This window comes from Antedon bifida, chromosome 5 (genome assembly GCF_963402885.1).
Source record: "Antedon bifida chromosome 5, ecAntBifi1.1, whole genome shotgun sequence".
NCBI classification, from domain to species: Eukaryota; Metazoa; Echinodermata; class Crinoidea; order Comatulida; family Antedonidae; genus Antedon; species Antedon bifida.
This window is the reverse complement of record NC_136230.1, coordinates 20,393,824-20,409,367: the sequence shown is the minus strand read 5'-3', so window position 1 is coordinate 20,409,367 and position 15,544 is coordinate 20,393,824. Positions and strand designations below refer to the sequence as shown.

General features: G+C 36.0%; 1 protein-coding gene and 1 pseudogene across 3 annotated transcripts in view; one reads left to right on the top strand and one right to left on the bottom strand.

The window, feature by feature from the left end:
* LOC144843744 (tripeptidyl-peptidase 2-like) overlaps positions 1 to 13,713 on the top strand; it is a 117,795-nt gene extending 104,082 nt beyond the window's left edge. For 2 of the 3 annotated variants that reach the window (XM_078700667.1, XM_078700669.1), the window contains one exon: positions 11,877 to 13,713. In XM_078700667.1, the coding sequence (XP_078556793.1) occupies positions 11,877 to 11,966 (90 nt within the window). In that variant the 3' untranslated portion in view covers positions 11,967 to 13,713. The remainder of the gene's footprint in view (positions 1 to 11,876) is intronic. The other variant, XM_078700668.1, reaches the window with a different exon arrangement.
* On the bottom strand, positions 7,342 to 11,451 carry LOC144842432 (uncharacterized; annotated as a pseudogene).
* Positions 13,714 to 15,544: the final 1,831 nt, after the last annotated feature.

The window sequence follows — 15,544 nt, the reverse complement described above, 5'->3', positions numbered from 1 at the left end:
TATTTATTAGTATTCTGACATTTTGAATTTCAAAATGGCCGCCATTTTTTAAAAATGGATTACATTTCTTATTAAAACATGTGCAAGTTATGACGTTGATTGAAATCACATAAAATGATAGGCCTATGACAACAACATTTGTGATTAACACAAAATGGTGGCCATTTTGAATTTCAAAATGGCCGCCATTTTAAAAAAATGGGTTAAATTTCTTATTAAAACGTGTGTAAGTTAAATAAAATTAGATTGAAATACACAAAATGATATTCCTATGAACAACAACATGGTGATTAACACAAAATGTTGACCATCAGGTCGGAGGTCTATAGTACTGACAGTACACTTCTTCATATTAAAACATCTCATACACTTCTTCAGTTAAATGACAACTAACTCTGCCAAAGTCCTTCAATGAAATATTTCTAATCTTGAATGCGATACAGTAAGTTGACCTTCCTTCGTTTTCTACTACTGTATCCATCAAACTTCCACAGACTGATCTGCGATCCCAACAAGCTTGTTCAGAAACAAATTGGCAAAAGTACTGCAATACCTCATTTCACTGCCAAATAATCTCTATTATAGGAGTCCTCTTTTACTTTGATAAGTTTGTCACCTGTATTCACCGTCATATATATTTGTTGCCAATGTTCGTCTTTTTCTTAGGATCCCATATAGACAGTTTGCCTTCTACAAGACTTTTACCAATGCCTCAAACATTTTCTGTCCAATTTCATCATGCCATGGCCAACAAACACCTTTGTGCGAATTTGCAGCATTCTTCATTAATCGGGATATCATCTCTCTTTAAATGTTGGATTTCAAACTCATCAACTAGATTTGCCAGCTCTGATGAAATCATTAATTTGTGTTATTCCAATGATACCACGCTCAATGACCCTGATCAATTGATGTAAATCCAGCAAGTCCCACACATACATGTCCTCTCATAAACTCCAATATCTGTAATTTGTTTCAGTAATCTGTTAAAATTGATACAGCGGAAGTAACCGGTCGTTGTTCAGGTGGTCATGAGCGAAGAAATATTTGATAAAATCATGTTTACTTTCCATGTGTGCAGATATCGTTTTCTTGTGTCTCGGACATATATAGGGATATAGTTTAACCACATCATTTAGATTTCGTCGACTCTCTGTATTCAAGTTAATATCTTTATGATCAGCCTCTTTCAAACAAAATGACTTCACTTAGAATCTCTCTCTCTGTCTGCATTTGTAGAAGCAAGTTGTAGAGAGAAAGCAGAATTAGTGTGCTTCTGTCCTTTAGAGATGTTTTCCATTTAAGATATTTGTGTCACTGGTTGTATAGGTAATACAAGTTCAGTTTCAACAAAAGCACTGGCCTCAACACTATTTTCACAATGCTACATGTCCAAAAGCCATATAGTTCACCGGGTCGACATAATAATTGCTTCTTGATGTCATCTCTGTCCACCTCCACTCATCTCGGGCAAGAGTCATCACCAGGCATTCTTGTCTTTCCCTAGTACATGAGTTTTTAAACCACAACCATGTGCACTCATCAAACCAGTGTATAATGGTGGTCCATCTGTAGGGGGTACATATCTAATGAAATCGGTTGAGATTGTAGAAGATGAGAAGTAGGAGTTAATGCTGCCTATGAATAATCTTGTGAATGAGCTGTATCTGTATTGCCTTCAAGCTTCTGCCAAAAGTTGACAGGTTAAAAACTTACCAAACTTGATACTGGTGACTATGGCCCTGAAGGTTCAGACATTGAATTACATAGCAATAACGCATTTATTATTTAACATCATATTTATACAGGATTTCACAATAAGGTATAAATGCACTTGTTTTATATTGTGGTCCTGTTTCCTGTCAAGTTTCAGTTTCATGAAAAGAAATGAAATCTGTAATTTAGAATCTATATATAAATTATGGTTAATTCTGACATAGGCAAGCACAATGGAAAACTTTAGAACAAATCTCTGCCTTGGATACCTACCTAAACTAGGCCTATCTCAGATGTACCGCGAAATGTAAAACAGTTTTCACTTTTACGATATTGTTCCATATCTTAGGAATATATTATAAAGAGTTTTAAAACAAAATTTCTGATTTCATCGGTAGATTTTCAACTCAATTTCAATTGTACGCGATCAAAGTAATTTCCAGGTTCACCTTGCAACTACCTGGTTTCAGGTAAACGCCCATCCACATTTATACACACAATATTGTATTATATTTATAATAACACAATTATACTATTTGTAATAGAATTCATCACACGGTTAACTACAATTTAACAAGCATTTGTTATTATTTGTTACCACTTTTCATATCTATTAGAGGATTTTATTTGATTATAAATGTTACGATATTATTAAAACTAAAAAATCCCTCGAATAAGCATCTCCCTCAAATGATATCTGCCTCCCGACCTCCGCCATATAAGGGCCCTACCAAACAATAAACACTATACTTTAAAATGTTATTAATCATCTAAGACACTGTGAAACAGAGTAGGTTTAGTTTTTCGAATGTCAAGCATTTTCAATAATGGTAACCGACATAAAACGTACAAGGAGAACGTCCTTCTAAAACCTTTTTACCCGAGTCATTATCATTCCGAGAACCATCGTTTACACTTCCTAGAGGGGAGCGAGCGAAGCGAGCTCACCCTCTAGTTAGACGTAATTGTTGTTGAATATTTGATATAAATTGGTAAGTTGTTCCATACTTTTGCAACTTCAACTTTGAACGATTATTAATTTAAGAGTCATAGTTGGGTATTATATATCTGTTATATAGAGAACATTGACAACTTTAGACAGCCTTATATTTAGACAATCCTGGGAGAAATGACAAATTTAGAACATTGTGTACAAACAACAATTTATGCACACATATTTTAAAAAAATTATTTAAAGAATTTAATTTTTAGTGGCGGCCATTTTGAAATCCAAGATGGCCGACAGATAATCGCTTTACATACTTAAGATTGTATAATGGGTACAGTAATACCATCAAAACGGACTTGTTCCACATTTATAATTTGTATTATTGGTGATATTCTGATTTTTAATAGGGTTATTTGAATGTTGGCGGCCATCTTGAATTTGGTTCTTTAAATGTCTTTTGAAAAAATGGCAACATATTTTTTTTCATTCCTTATATTATCAAGATATGAAATAAAGTCAAAGTTTGCTTTTAACAAAAAATATACACGACATTCATATAAACGACATACCAGCCTACACTATATGTTAAGCCATCTGATAACATTTTTTACCACACAGTTTATTTTTCATAGTATTTTAAAAATGAGTCTCTATTTACAACATTTATGTAAAAAAGAATAGAGATTTTACTGTGTAATTTGAACTATTCCCCCCACTGATAAGAACACTTTGATACATGGAACAGAGTTATATCACAACATTTTTTTACAAACTTCTGAATTGTCCATTCCCATGAATTGCGGCATTCAAAATGATTTCCCATATCTCAGGAGGCAAGATTGATTCATACCCTGTCACAACTGAGTCTTGTCTAATTTTTCTATTCCAGCCTCCTCACTGTCATCTCTCTCGCTTATATTATCTCCACTAACGTCTTTATCCGTTCTACTGGCGTCATAACGTTCACTATCTGCCCCATTATTTCGTAAACTCTCATCCTTACTTTCTACAGACTCGCACTCTCTCCATTATCGTCCATAAAATGTACGTTACACTTTCTTTATCCGACCTACCCTTGTTTTTACACTGGTCACTATCTCTCCCACTTAGTAATCCCTCATCCATATTATTTACAATGCAATGCAAATTCTGTCCATTTTCGTCAACACTATTTTCCACAGAAGTTCGATGCCAGTTTTATCCCTCCTGGAAAGGTGTATAGTTTCGAAATGACTCTAAGACACACCGGTAACTTTCATCATAAGGTATCAAACTCCGATAATGTTCACCTTGGCCTTCTGCCATGTGACCAAGAAACAACGCAAGTAATGATTCATCGTAGCTCCCAGAAAGGGAAATTAGACGTGTTGCTGTTGCACCTTGAAGAGTTGAGCTGTTCTCTGGAGAGTAACATGACCGCTGAATGTTCTGGACAACGAAATCATTTGTGTATAAACTTCAACAGATCCAACGAATGGTTCTATTGGTGAGCCATCATTAAGTTCTATATCTGATACCAACTCGGCACGCAAGCCCTCAGAACTCCTGTGAATTCTAAATGTTTCAAGTTGGTCGACTAAGGCATGGAATTGGCAGTTACCGTCTCCCAATGGATTCAGTCACACATATAGACCAAATTTGGCTTTCCATACCAGAAGTGGTGTAATGGTAATGGTCAATTGCCGGTGGCACCTTTTCAGCAATATTCATCTTCGCTCTCGCGTTCTCCTCAGCGATGGTCAGACTGGTTATGTTATTAACGTGAAACCAATCGTAAGTAGGTATTCCATTTTGTTCATACTGAAGTTTGTACATACCGCTTTTCCAATTACACTTACACGTGTCTCCTGGCTAGTGTGCCTCGGTACCTGAATGCATACATAAACTTTATCGCCAACATTGTACAAACTTGGTGGTTGTTTTCTAATATCTCTTCTAATTGTATGTTTGTTCGGTCGGTGGCAGCCATAGGAGAACTCCGAATATTATCCAAAGATTCTTGTCTTCTTCTTCTTGTTCCGAAGTGGCCTTGTCCACAAAAAACGTGAAAAAAACAATACATAATATAACGATACTTATTTCATTTGTAATCAACTTCTTGTGGATGAAGGTCAATCAAGTCCACCTGATGAATTTCTTGGATTTCACGAGCTTTAATTGGCCTCCATATAGGTAGCGCGAATTTAAGCATAAGAGGGTGTTTTATGCAAAGTGCAGTAAATGTTGTCTTCACTTATACTGGAACAGGATTTGGCCAACTGAAATCTGATCTTCCGGGCTCCAGCACTCTTCATCCGTCGGAAACATTTCAAAACACATCGTCAACATCTTGCTGTCTTGCTGCAATTTTGCTGTCGAACATGAGCCTTTTTGTTATCAATGGTAAAAACGGGTTGGATCTGAAAATAAGAAAACCATCAGTTGTTTTAAAATAAGCGGGGGTATACTGACTATCTTTGTTAATACGAAGATTACGGGTCAGACCCATGTGCAGACTGTAGTTTTGGGTTTAGGTTCTACCTAGCTTAGTTGGGTCAAATGCCATGAAATAAACACATTAAAAAGGAAAATTAATTATTTTGTAATGTTTTTTCTTCTACTGAACGTTCTTGAAACATCTGAAACGGTGAACGGCCTCGTCCTTCAGTCCCAACAATGATCAACAACATTATGCAAATAGGCCTACACAAGTGCATCATCCTATTGGTGGTCGACATTTACAATGTTTATCCCGGATCTCTTTGGGACAAAAGAATCTATCCCAAGCTTCTGGTTCTATAACCGGTACCTCTGTTACTTTTCTCCACGCCGAATGAATCTGAATCCCATAGAATGGCATAACCTTTTATCAACCCGTACAACAAACGTCCCAGGGTAGTTTAATGTAGTTAGGTCTATAACAATTGCACTGTTATAAAATTCACCTTTAAACCAACTTGACCAATATAGGCGCGCTAGAGTTCAAATAACTTTACCCTAAAAAATATTTATTGTAGAATATTAGAACCAATTAATTCCCTAAAGAACAAAGTGTATTTAACCCCTCTACCTTTTTCATCATAAAACAAATAATCAATGACAGTTTCGAGCAGAAATCAACCAGCCATCTAAGATATGCTGTTAATTAACCTTAAGAAGTAGGGGTCTAGGACAACTACCACCCGGATAACTACCACCCGGACAATTACCCTCCTAGGACAACTACCACCCGGACAACTACCCTCCTAGGACAACTACCCCCTAGGACAACTAGCCCCTAGGACAACTACCCACTAGGGAAACTACTTCCTTCGACAACTACCCCATAGTTCAACTACTACCCCTAAGGAGAACTACAGCTTAGGACAATTATTCCTTGGACAATTGGTAATCATTAACAAGCTGCTTCTTTTGGTGCCAATTGTAAATCAAATTGTGTGTGAAGAGGGGACTAGATGAGCAATGTACCACACTATGCATTTTACTGTATTTGACATGGAATTATTAACATATTCTTCCAGCCTTATAATTTATATCGACGTAAATAACATTTGTAGTCTATTTTATAATAAATAGCGATATTTCTTTTAAAAAAAAATGTATGACACAACATGATTTCCTATGGTGGTAGTTGTCTTAAGGGGGTAGTTGTCTTAAGGGGGTAGTTGTCCTAAGGGAGTAGTTGTCCTAGAGGGTAGTTGTCCGGGTAGTAGTTGTCCTAGGGGGTAGTTGTCCGGGTGGTAGTTGTCTGGGTGGTAGTTGTCTGGGTGGTAGTTGTCTTAAGGGGGTAGTTGTCCTAGAGGGTAGTTGTCAAAGGGGTAATTGCCCGGGTGGTAGTTGTACGGGTGGTAATTGTCCAGGGGGTAGTTGTCCGGATACGAAGAAGTAGGCCTACCTGTTGGAACAATGGATTTTTAGTTAAGCTCACAAAGAGGTCGGTCACTTACGAGAGGTGGTCGATTATGAAAAGCGGTTCCTTAAGAGAGGAGGTGATCACTTCCAAGAGGAAGAATAAGAAAGTTGGTTGCTTATGAGAGGTGGAAAGACTGATCGATGCATTTGCACATAATTTTTGTAAAAATATATAACATTTTCTACATTAGCTGGCAATAGTAAACTACATAAGCTGGGAGGCAATTTTCCTTACTACATAAGCTGGTGTTGATTTTTATTTACTACATAAGCTGTTGGTGTTTCTACATTAGCTGGAGGTTTTACTACATTAGCGGTGGATTGTTCTACATTAACTGTTGTTTCAACATTAGCTGGCGTTTTCTACATTAGCGGTTGTAACAAGCCTTTTGCCATTTTTTCTCTGACTGTCATTGATGGCTGTACCATGCATCCGTGGTTCTCCAAATGGTTTCCCAAACCATAAGAATATGTAACTTTCTTTCTTTGATGATACCTGTATCTGAGAGCCTGGTCTCTTGTAGGGCAGCACATTTCTTTTCTGAGGCTCAATATCGATGAGTATGTAAAGGGAAAGGGTGAGGAGGGCAGTTTACATCTCACTCACCATTATTCATAAAATAGTGATCAAACTTCAACTTACAGGTAAGTCTCGTTTAATCTTTCTATTTTATTTCATAATTACGTTCACTGTAAACTGAGAGTTTAAAGCCATCTCTGGAAATGTGGCTTCTCAATAAAGAAAACAAATACAAAGTTCCATAAAGTTCCTCTTTGTAGTTTAGTGTTTTATTCACCAGTCCAATAATAACAAACCAACTTAAAAAATCACAATCCCAACAATTCTGTCATAAACACATTAACCATAGTTAACACCAAACAGTGTTCTTCGTTGTAGTCCAGTCACAGATTTTTATCTGCACCTACATTGTCTCTTAATGCATGTCCTAAAGTCTGTTGATGGTGTATGGGCTTATCATAATATTTCCTAAATGTACTTTCATTTGCCCAGCCTGCTGTAGCCATTATTTCACTAATTGGGATTTGTAACGCCTTTGCAGCTGAAGAGGCTGCTGCTCTGGTGGAGTGGGCTTTATATACACATGTATTAATACCAGCTTTACTTAATATTGCCCGAATCCACCTTGCAATAGTATCTTTTGATACAGCTCCGTGTGGTTTTTGATAACTGACTAGAAGTTGTTTTACATTTCCTCTTAAATGTTTAGTACGTGTTAGGTATTCACCAAGTATGGCAACAATGCATAATCTTTTGTCCAGGTTATATGCCACCTTTATGTTCGCAGTAAGTGAATAGTTTGGCACCTCTGTGCAGACAGTAACGCAATAAGATACACAGTTTTTGAGTTAAGTATTTCATATCTTGCCTTTGGCGGTCTTATATTAAACACTCCTCTGACAAAACGTCTAACAAGAGGATGCGTTCCTATTGTTTGGCCTGTATTCAAAGTTAGAAATGAAGATAGAGCACAGCGTGCCGTATTCACAGATGAGTAGCTGCGTGTACTTTCATATATTTCAGTTAGAAAACTCAAAACCAAGGAGACATCAGGCTGATGAGGGTTATTATTGGTAAATGATAACCAGCGTCTAATATACACACAGTACTGTGTTCTAGATGACTGTCTCCATGAATTTAGAATGTCAGCCGTCGTTTGTGGCAAGTCGTCGATGTTAATTGCTTGCCTGATAACCTGCAAACAAGCAAATAAAGATTGTTGTTAAGAGGGTGTATCCTACCTGTCACTGGTTGTGTTAATAACTGGTCAGAACAGTTAACTGTCATTGGGTTCCCTATTAATAGGGTTTGTAACTTAGGGAACCAGTATTGTGTTGGCCACTTTGGCACTACCAGTAAACCATCTGCTTTGTCCTGAATTATTTTCTGCATGCAGCGCCCAATTAGACAAAATGGTGGAAAGGCATAGAAAAAACTTTGTTGCCAATCCTTAGTAAATGCGTCTACATTTATAGCCCCTGGGTTCGGTTTCCATGACACGTATTTGGGTAGTTGCTTATTGAGCCAAATAAATTGATATCTGGTTTACCAAATTGTTTTACTATTGTATTAAATACTTTTTTATCTAGCATCCATTCTCCCTCGTCCTGGAATACTCTGGACTTTTTGTCAGCCACTGTATTTAGTATTTCTGGTAGGTATGCCGCACTTATCCAGATATTATGTTGTATACACCAGTGCCACAATTCTTTAGCCAAATTATTACACATGTGCGATTTTATGCCACCCATGTGCTGAATATACTGTATGCCACTGCTGTAGTGTTATCAAGCCTTATAGTTGTACATGTATATTAGTGCTGTTCTTATGGAAAGCCTTTAGAACAAAACTCGCTGCTTGCATTTCAAGGTAATTTATGTTTAGTGAATTTATGATTGCTGTGGTCAGATCTGAATCTGCCCATCTACCTCCAGTATGGGTAGCCCCATCTGTCGCACCCCATCCAGATCCGGATGCATCGGATTCAATGGTAGACGAGGGGGATGGTGCGAAATGTTCTTGTATACCTTATACAATCCATTGGGCAACAGTGACGTATCCAGGATTTTGAAGTTGGGGCGGGGGGGGGGGGGGGGGGGCCGGAAATTGCCAATTTGCCGACAAAATTAGTGTCATTATCTGTACATACACCTGTTCAATATATGTTCTAGGATTGCATAGTCATATTGTCTTATATGGGATAACGATGCAAAATTAAAACCAAACCAACATTATCTGTTAGTATGTTGTATTCATATTACAATAAAGAAAAAATTAGGAAACCTGACTTGTAGTTTTCGAAATATAGGGTCTAAAACATCGCCGAAAATTATCGTTTTTAGCCACGAAAAAGAAGTAAAACAATTTGCGGCCTCAGTCGACAATTCTATTAACTACGCCATTTTTGGTTAAAATAATTACATTTAATTACGTTTTTTAGTAATTTATTTTATATATCAACATTGGAAATATCAATAAAACATGTTATTAAATGCTTATAAAATATATAAAGTTGTTTACTTAACGGAATTCGGACAAATTCATTGCTCTAACTTTGTGTAGTAACGATCGGAGAGACTGTAATGATCGACTTCATGGTACACGCGCGAGAGAGAACATTCCGCTGCGGGTAATTCGCATCCACCAATCAAATCAGCCAGATTCCAAAATCATTCAACCGTGAGCAATGCCAATCACGAGAAAGCTCAGCTTTGATTGGCTTACGATAACATCATATCACAAAATGGTGGTTTTGTAGTTGAGCCTCACGGAATATTCTGTTCCAAAAATGAAATACATGGATATTTTTTATGGTATGTGTGCTTTTTCTTTAAAAAATTTGAATAATAAAGGCCTCATATCGAGAAAAAAAAAACGGGTTTTTGGCACTCGTAATAAATATATCTTAGAGAAAAAAGCACATGGCATGTGGAACTATATAATCTTAGCGTAGGAAGACATACAAGTCCCTGGTCATGAGAGGCTCAACTGCAAAAACAAGGTTGAATAGGGTAAGCTCACCGGACCGTTCAAAGACTAGATGATAAGATATTTTAACCACATTTTTTACGTGTTTGGTTAGATGTAATGAAAATAAAAAATAGTTGATCTGAAGGGAATGATATGTGTAAATAAACAAACACTCAAAAGAATTATGTTTACAGTTCAATAATAGTATAAGAATAATAGTTTATTCTTATTTGCCTAACTTTATTTTTTTTCCCGGCACCTTTGTTTGCCGACGGATGCGATGATGTGCCGACGGACACGAAATCAGGGGGCCCCGGCCCCCCCGTCATCCCCCCCCCCCATCCCCCCCCACCTTGGCTTGGCTCGGAGCTGGCCGGTATGGATAAAACCTTGGCTTAAACTTTGCATGACTTTGTAGTTTCTTAAATAGGCCTGCCGTCGCCTTCTGTTCATCATCCAATAATTTCACACTCTTGTCCAAATCCCCAAACAAAAATTCATTATTGGTTGGTTTGCACAATTGTGCATATTTTGCACTTAGTTCTGGTCTAAGCATATCTTTCCGCAAGGAAAGGAGCTCATAATTTGCATTCGCTGAGAGAGCAAAGGAGTCTTGAACCTCCGTGTTTTCAGTTTTTCAGTCCAAGTTTTTGGTATATCTAGCAATTGCTATGATCCCCTTTATTAGGGGTTTCTGAATGCGTTGCAACTTCAGGTCTCTGGACCTAGCCTTCGCAGGGATGCTATCCCAAATCGTAGGGTTTACTTTTGGCACCACTAAGTTTATGGCGTTTCTTGGGCAACTGTAAGCCTTATGGAGGTCACTTGTTGCTGTTTCCTCCATTGGTGAGTGTACCAGATAATTTAGGCTAGCCGCAATGTTATCATCAATCGGTGGGCCCACATCAATCGTTGCAGCAAATCTGGCTGCAAACCCTGGGGGTTTTTGTTCCCCAACAATTTGTGGGATGTCCATCTTAGGCCTACTTTCAATTTGTGAGGCCAAGCCTTGCTCAGCTAGGCCTAGTAGGTCGCCAGGACCGGCGCTAGTTCCCACTTCGTCTGGAGTACTAGCTAGGCTAGATGGATAATAATCATCACCATAGTAACCCTCTGGGCCTAGGCCTATATTATTATTATCATCACTGATATTATCAGCGTCGTCAGTGCGTTGTTGTGGCCCAGATGCTGTAGTGTTCAACACTTGTAACAGCAAATCTGACAGAGTTTGGTTTTGAACACTCTGTTGTTGTATAGATTTTTCAATCTCCGACAAACGGGAGTCTATCAGGTTACCTGATAACGACGTGCGCTTGACCGGTGTCGATGGCGTTGTTTTTCGCGCCTTCGATTTTGACGCAGACGAAGGAGGCTTAGCTCCTCCTTCTGCTGCTGGGCTCTGCATCGGAGGCTTGCTTACCGCAGTCAATTAGTATGCCTGGACCAGCAAGCTCTCAAGCCCTACTTATTTTGTTTGTTTTTTCGTTATCAATCTTACTGAGTGATAAGTTGTCCATTACGAAACAGTGGTCAATGGGAAAAACTGCGAGGACTTCTGATTTTGCCCATGCGCAACAGGATTTTGAAAGATCACCGTAACAAAATAAAATACTGGACCCACCTATATTCTAATTTTTTAATATGATAATGTCATCAAGACACAAATTACTCATTTTTTTGGTTTTACATGCACATGCGTCATTATTTTTGTAAAAATGCTGACCTGTGTGTGCAAGAAAAAAAATTTAAACATTTTATAAAATTCTCAAAATGACCTTTTTTAACTTGATTTTGCAACTAACATATTTCTTTCATTATTTTTTTTTCCAGATTTATAAGCAACTTGGCTGGCATCACCTACAAACATATATGGAGAATTTACTATCAGTCAAGTATCCACATGATTACATTCCATTTTGACTGCCTGACATGAATCTATCAACAAAATGCTGCAAAAGGTTTCATTCTATATTTGTTTTAATTATGTTCTAAAGTGGTCAATATGCAATTAAAATACAGTAAATAATTTGGCATTAAAGAAAACTTAGGATGATGCGCCCAGAGAGTTTAATCATTTGAAAAAGCCACAAATGTTTGATGACTGATTATGTTGATAGGTAAGTGTCCACTCTAAAACTACTAAGCCTACAAGATTTAATTATGTGAAAAGCAACACAGCTAATTGTTTTTTTTTTTTATTGGAACATTGGGATATGCAAAAATATCCTGTAAGTGCCTCAGACAATAGCCTAAAAATTTTCCGGTCCTCTGCAAGATTGAATATGAAAACAATATTAAATTAGAACTCAGATATGGTCATAAAATCCCAGTCTCCCTCTAGAATTTAATCATAGGAGTGAGTCATATTGTGAGAACGTAATAGGCCTAACTTTTGAAATACAATCCTTGATAAATAACGCAAGTCTAACAACTAGATTCAAGAACTCAAATATCAATGTTCTTGCCTTTATAAAGTTAAAATTTTCAATAGTTTCCTTTCGTCACTAAATTTTTCTATTTGGTCATTAAACGATTCCTCATACTCTTCTATTGTTATATTACGTTTCACAAAATCCTAGTCCTAAAGTTTGATGGTTAAATTAGCCTAAACTAGTATTTTCCTTTAAATTAGTATATTCCAACAACTGTTTTTTATTTGTTTATTATTACAAAATGTCCACAATTTATTTGCATAGATACAATCACAGAATAGAATATGTTAAATTTGCAAAAAGTACAAAGACCACACTTTTGAATAATAATAATAATAATAATAAAGGAGCGTTACTAGTGCTCCACATGGTCATTTTCTGTAGTTCATATGTGGTTACTGTCACGACTATTATGAACTTATATGGCTATACTATTGGTCTCATAGTTTCAAACAATGATGAAAATTATCATAGCGAAATACAAAGATTTGTTAAATTTTGTGACGATAATTATCTCCAAATAAATGCATCAAAAACAAAGGAGATGATCATTGATTTTAGGACTAAACATAAATTTAATTTTCAACCAATCACTATCAAATGTAAAGAAATTTAAATTGTTGACCAGTACAAGTATCTAGGAATTGTTTTCAATGATAAACTAAGTTGTGGAGACCATATAGACTTCATCAGCAAAAAATTAAATCCCAGAATGTATTGTATGAGAACTTTATCTAAATTTAACTCCGGTGATCTGATTACTTTCGTTCTATAGATCCGTAATATGTAGTGTTTGGACGTACTGCCTCTCCTGTTGGGCTGGTAATGCTACCGGAGGGAATAAAGGACGCCTTGAAACTTTCATCCGTCGGGCTGGTAAAATGATTGGCCTTCCATTACCGATGTGGACCTAGAACACCTCCAGAAAGATCGCATTGAGTCTGATGCCTCTCATCCTCTCCACAAAGTAATCGTAGACCAATTTAATCCAAGTGGTAGATTGAGGCTCCTCAGTGTGAAAACAAATCGATATGCCAAATCCTTTATCCCCTCCGGTATCATCCAGTACAACAGGAAGTCAAGAAGATAATAACTTAGCTTATTTTGTATTTTTTAGATGTTTTTATATGAATGGTTGTTCTATCCTATTATATTGTATTTATTGTGTTTTCTTTGTATGACGAGCAATGAATTTCCTTTTTGAGTATCAATAAAAGTTATCTTATCTTATCTTATCTTATGGCTACTGGAGAACACAATTAAATGTTATTATATATTGTATTATTATATTGTATTATTAGGTGATCATTTATAAATAAAATGATCACCTACTATTATTGTATGAAATCTTTATTATTAGGTGATCATTTAGAATACTAATAATAATCACCTATTGTTATTGTATGAAAACTTTAAAGACACCTTCCCTACAATTTGTGACGTTTTGTAAAAATAATACATATATATTACTTTAAAAACATTAAACCAGGTCATTCCTTCCTTAAATGTACGTTTTATGGTATTTTGATAAAAAGTGAGAACCAATGCACTACCTAAGTAGCTCGCGGCGACTGACCTCTCGTGGACGGTCTTTAGGCCTAGTCTAGCTAGGCTTAGTTTTGTAGGCCTAACTGGTAAACATCGGTAACGTACGAACATCGTACGCTAGCTATATACCTAGCCATGACATTGTATATAGTTGCTGCATTAATTGTCTTTCTATTTTTGCCAGACTCCGTTGATACAAATTGGGGAAAACCTGGTATTTTCGCTGAAAACATTTGTTTTGGCCTCACGATCGATCGAAAAGTGGGTGAATTACAGAAGAAAAACAGAAATATCAATTCGCGCGCAATGCATTTTGGGATTTATAGCGGGCCGCTAGAATTATTAGACGAAAATTATTTTTACATTAAATATAGTTTGTGATCTTAAAATAGTTTTAAAAAATGTAGGGAAGGTGTCTTTAATATTAGTGTTTCTTTCTGTACACTACTTTGTGTAACAATTATCTCAAAAAGTGAAATGTTAATGGTCACCAAAATTTCACAATATCTTCCAAATAATGTAACTTATCCTAATAAGCTTTTTAGCATGATCACTCATCCGTGACATCATTTATACGCCATTTTGTGAAATCACCTTTAAATCATTCATATATCAATAACTCATCACATATCAATCAAATTCACTATACATAAACTTCAGATCAATGATAAATATATTAGCACATAAAAACTAACAAATTTTCTTTCAAATCTTATATCTTTTTGCTCAAATCAGTAACGTCCGCAATTGTCATCTTCATGTTTGATTTTGATAATGTCATCATATAATATCATCATATAAATTCACCTATGCTACACTATAAATAGATATACAGTATATACTGTATACAGTATCTATATGAGACATAATAGTCTCAACTCAATAGACAACTCTATGCGTTAACAATCTACTGTAAAATTTACAGTAGCAATTTGTAATTGTAATACAGTGATGTAAAACAATACTGTAAAATATACAGTCGTATCAGCAATACTGTACTTGATTATTAATTAAATTATTTAACAGTAATAGTGGGGCTCCATAGACCCAAAATACTTAATTTAGTTAGAAGCATAAAACTTGGTATGACAACTTGTATACAAAATTTTAAGATTTGAAGCCTATTAAAATTTTACCTTTGACCTCAGATAATGTCCGATTCCTCAGAGCTGGTAAACCGTACATCCTAGAAATGAAAATAATGGAAAATGATGCAGAAGTACTACTTTCTATTCATGTTTAATATAAATATATGCATTTAACTAAATACTTTAAGAGTTATTGAAAAATAATAGATCTGGACCTACTGTACAGTATAATGATATTTTACTGCATTGACATTTAGTATTGCTGTTAATATTTGAAAGAAATAAGAGGAAAGTCATTCTTTTTTTTTACTAACTGCTTGTATCTTAATTCAACATTATACTTGGAAAATTATAAATCAACCCTCCAGTTAATGGTATGTTGCTTTTGGTGAAAAGGTAATCTAGCATCATATACACAATTCTTATTCTT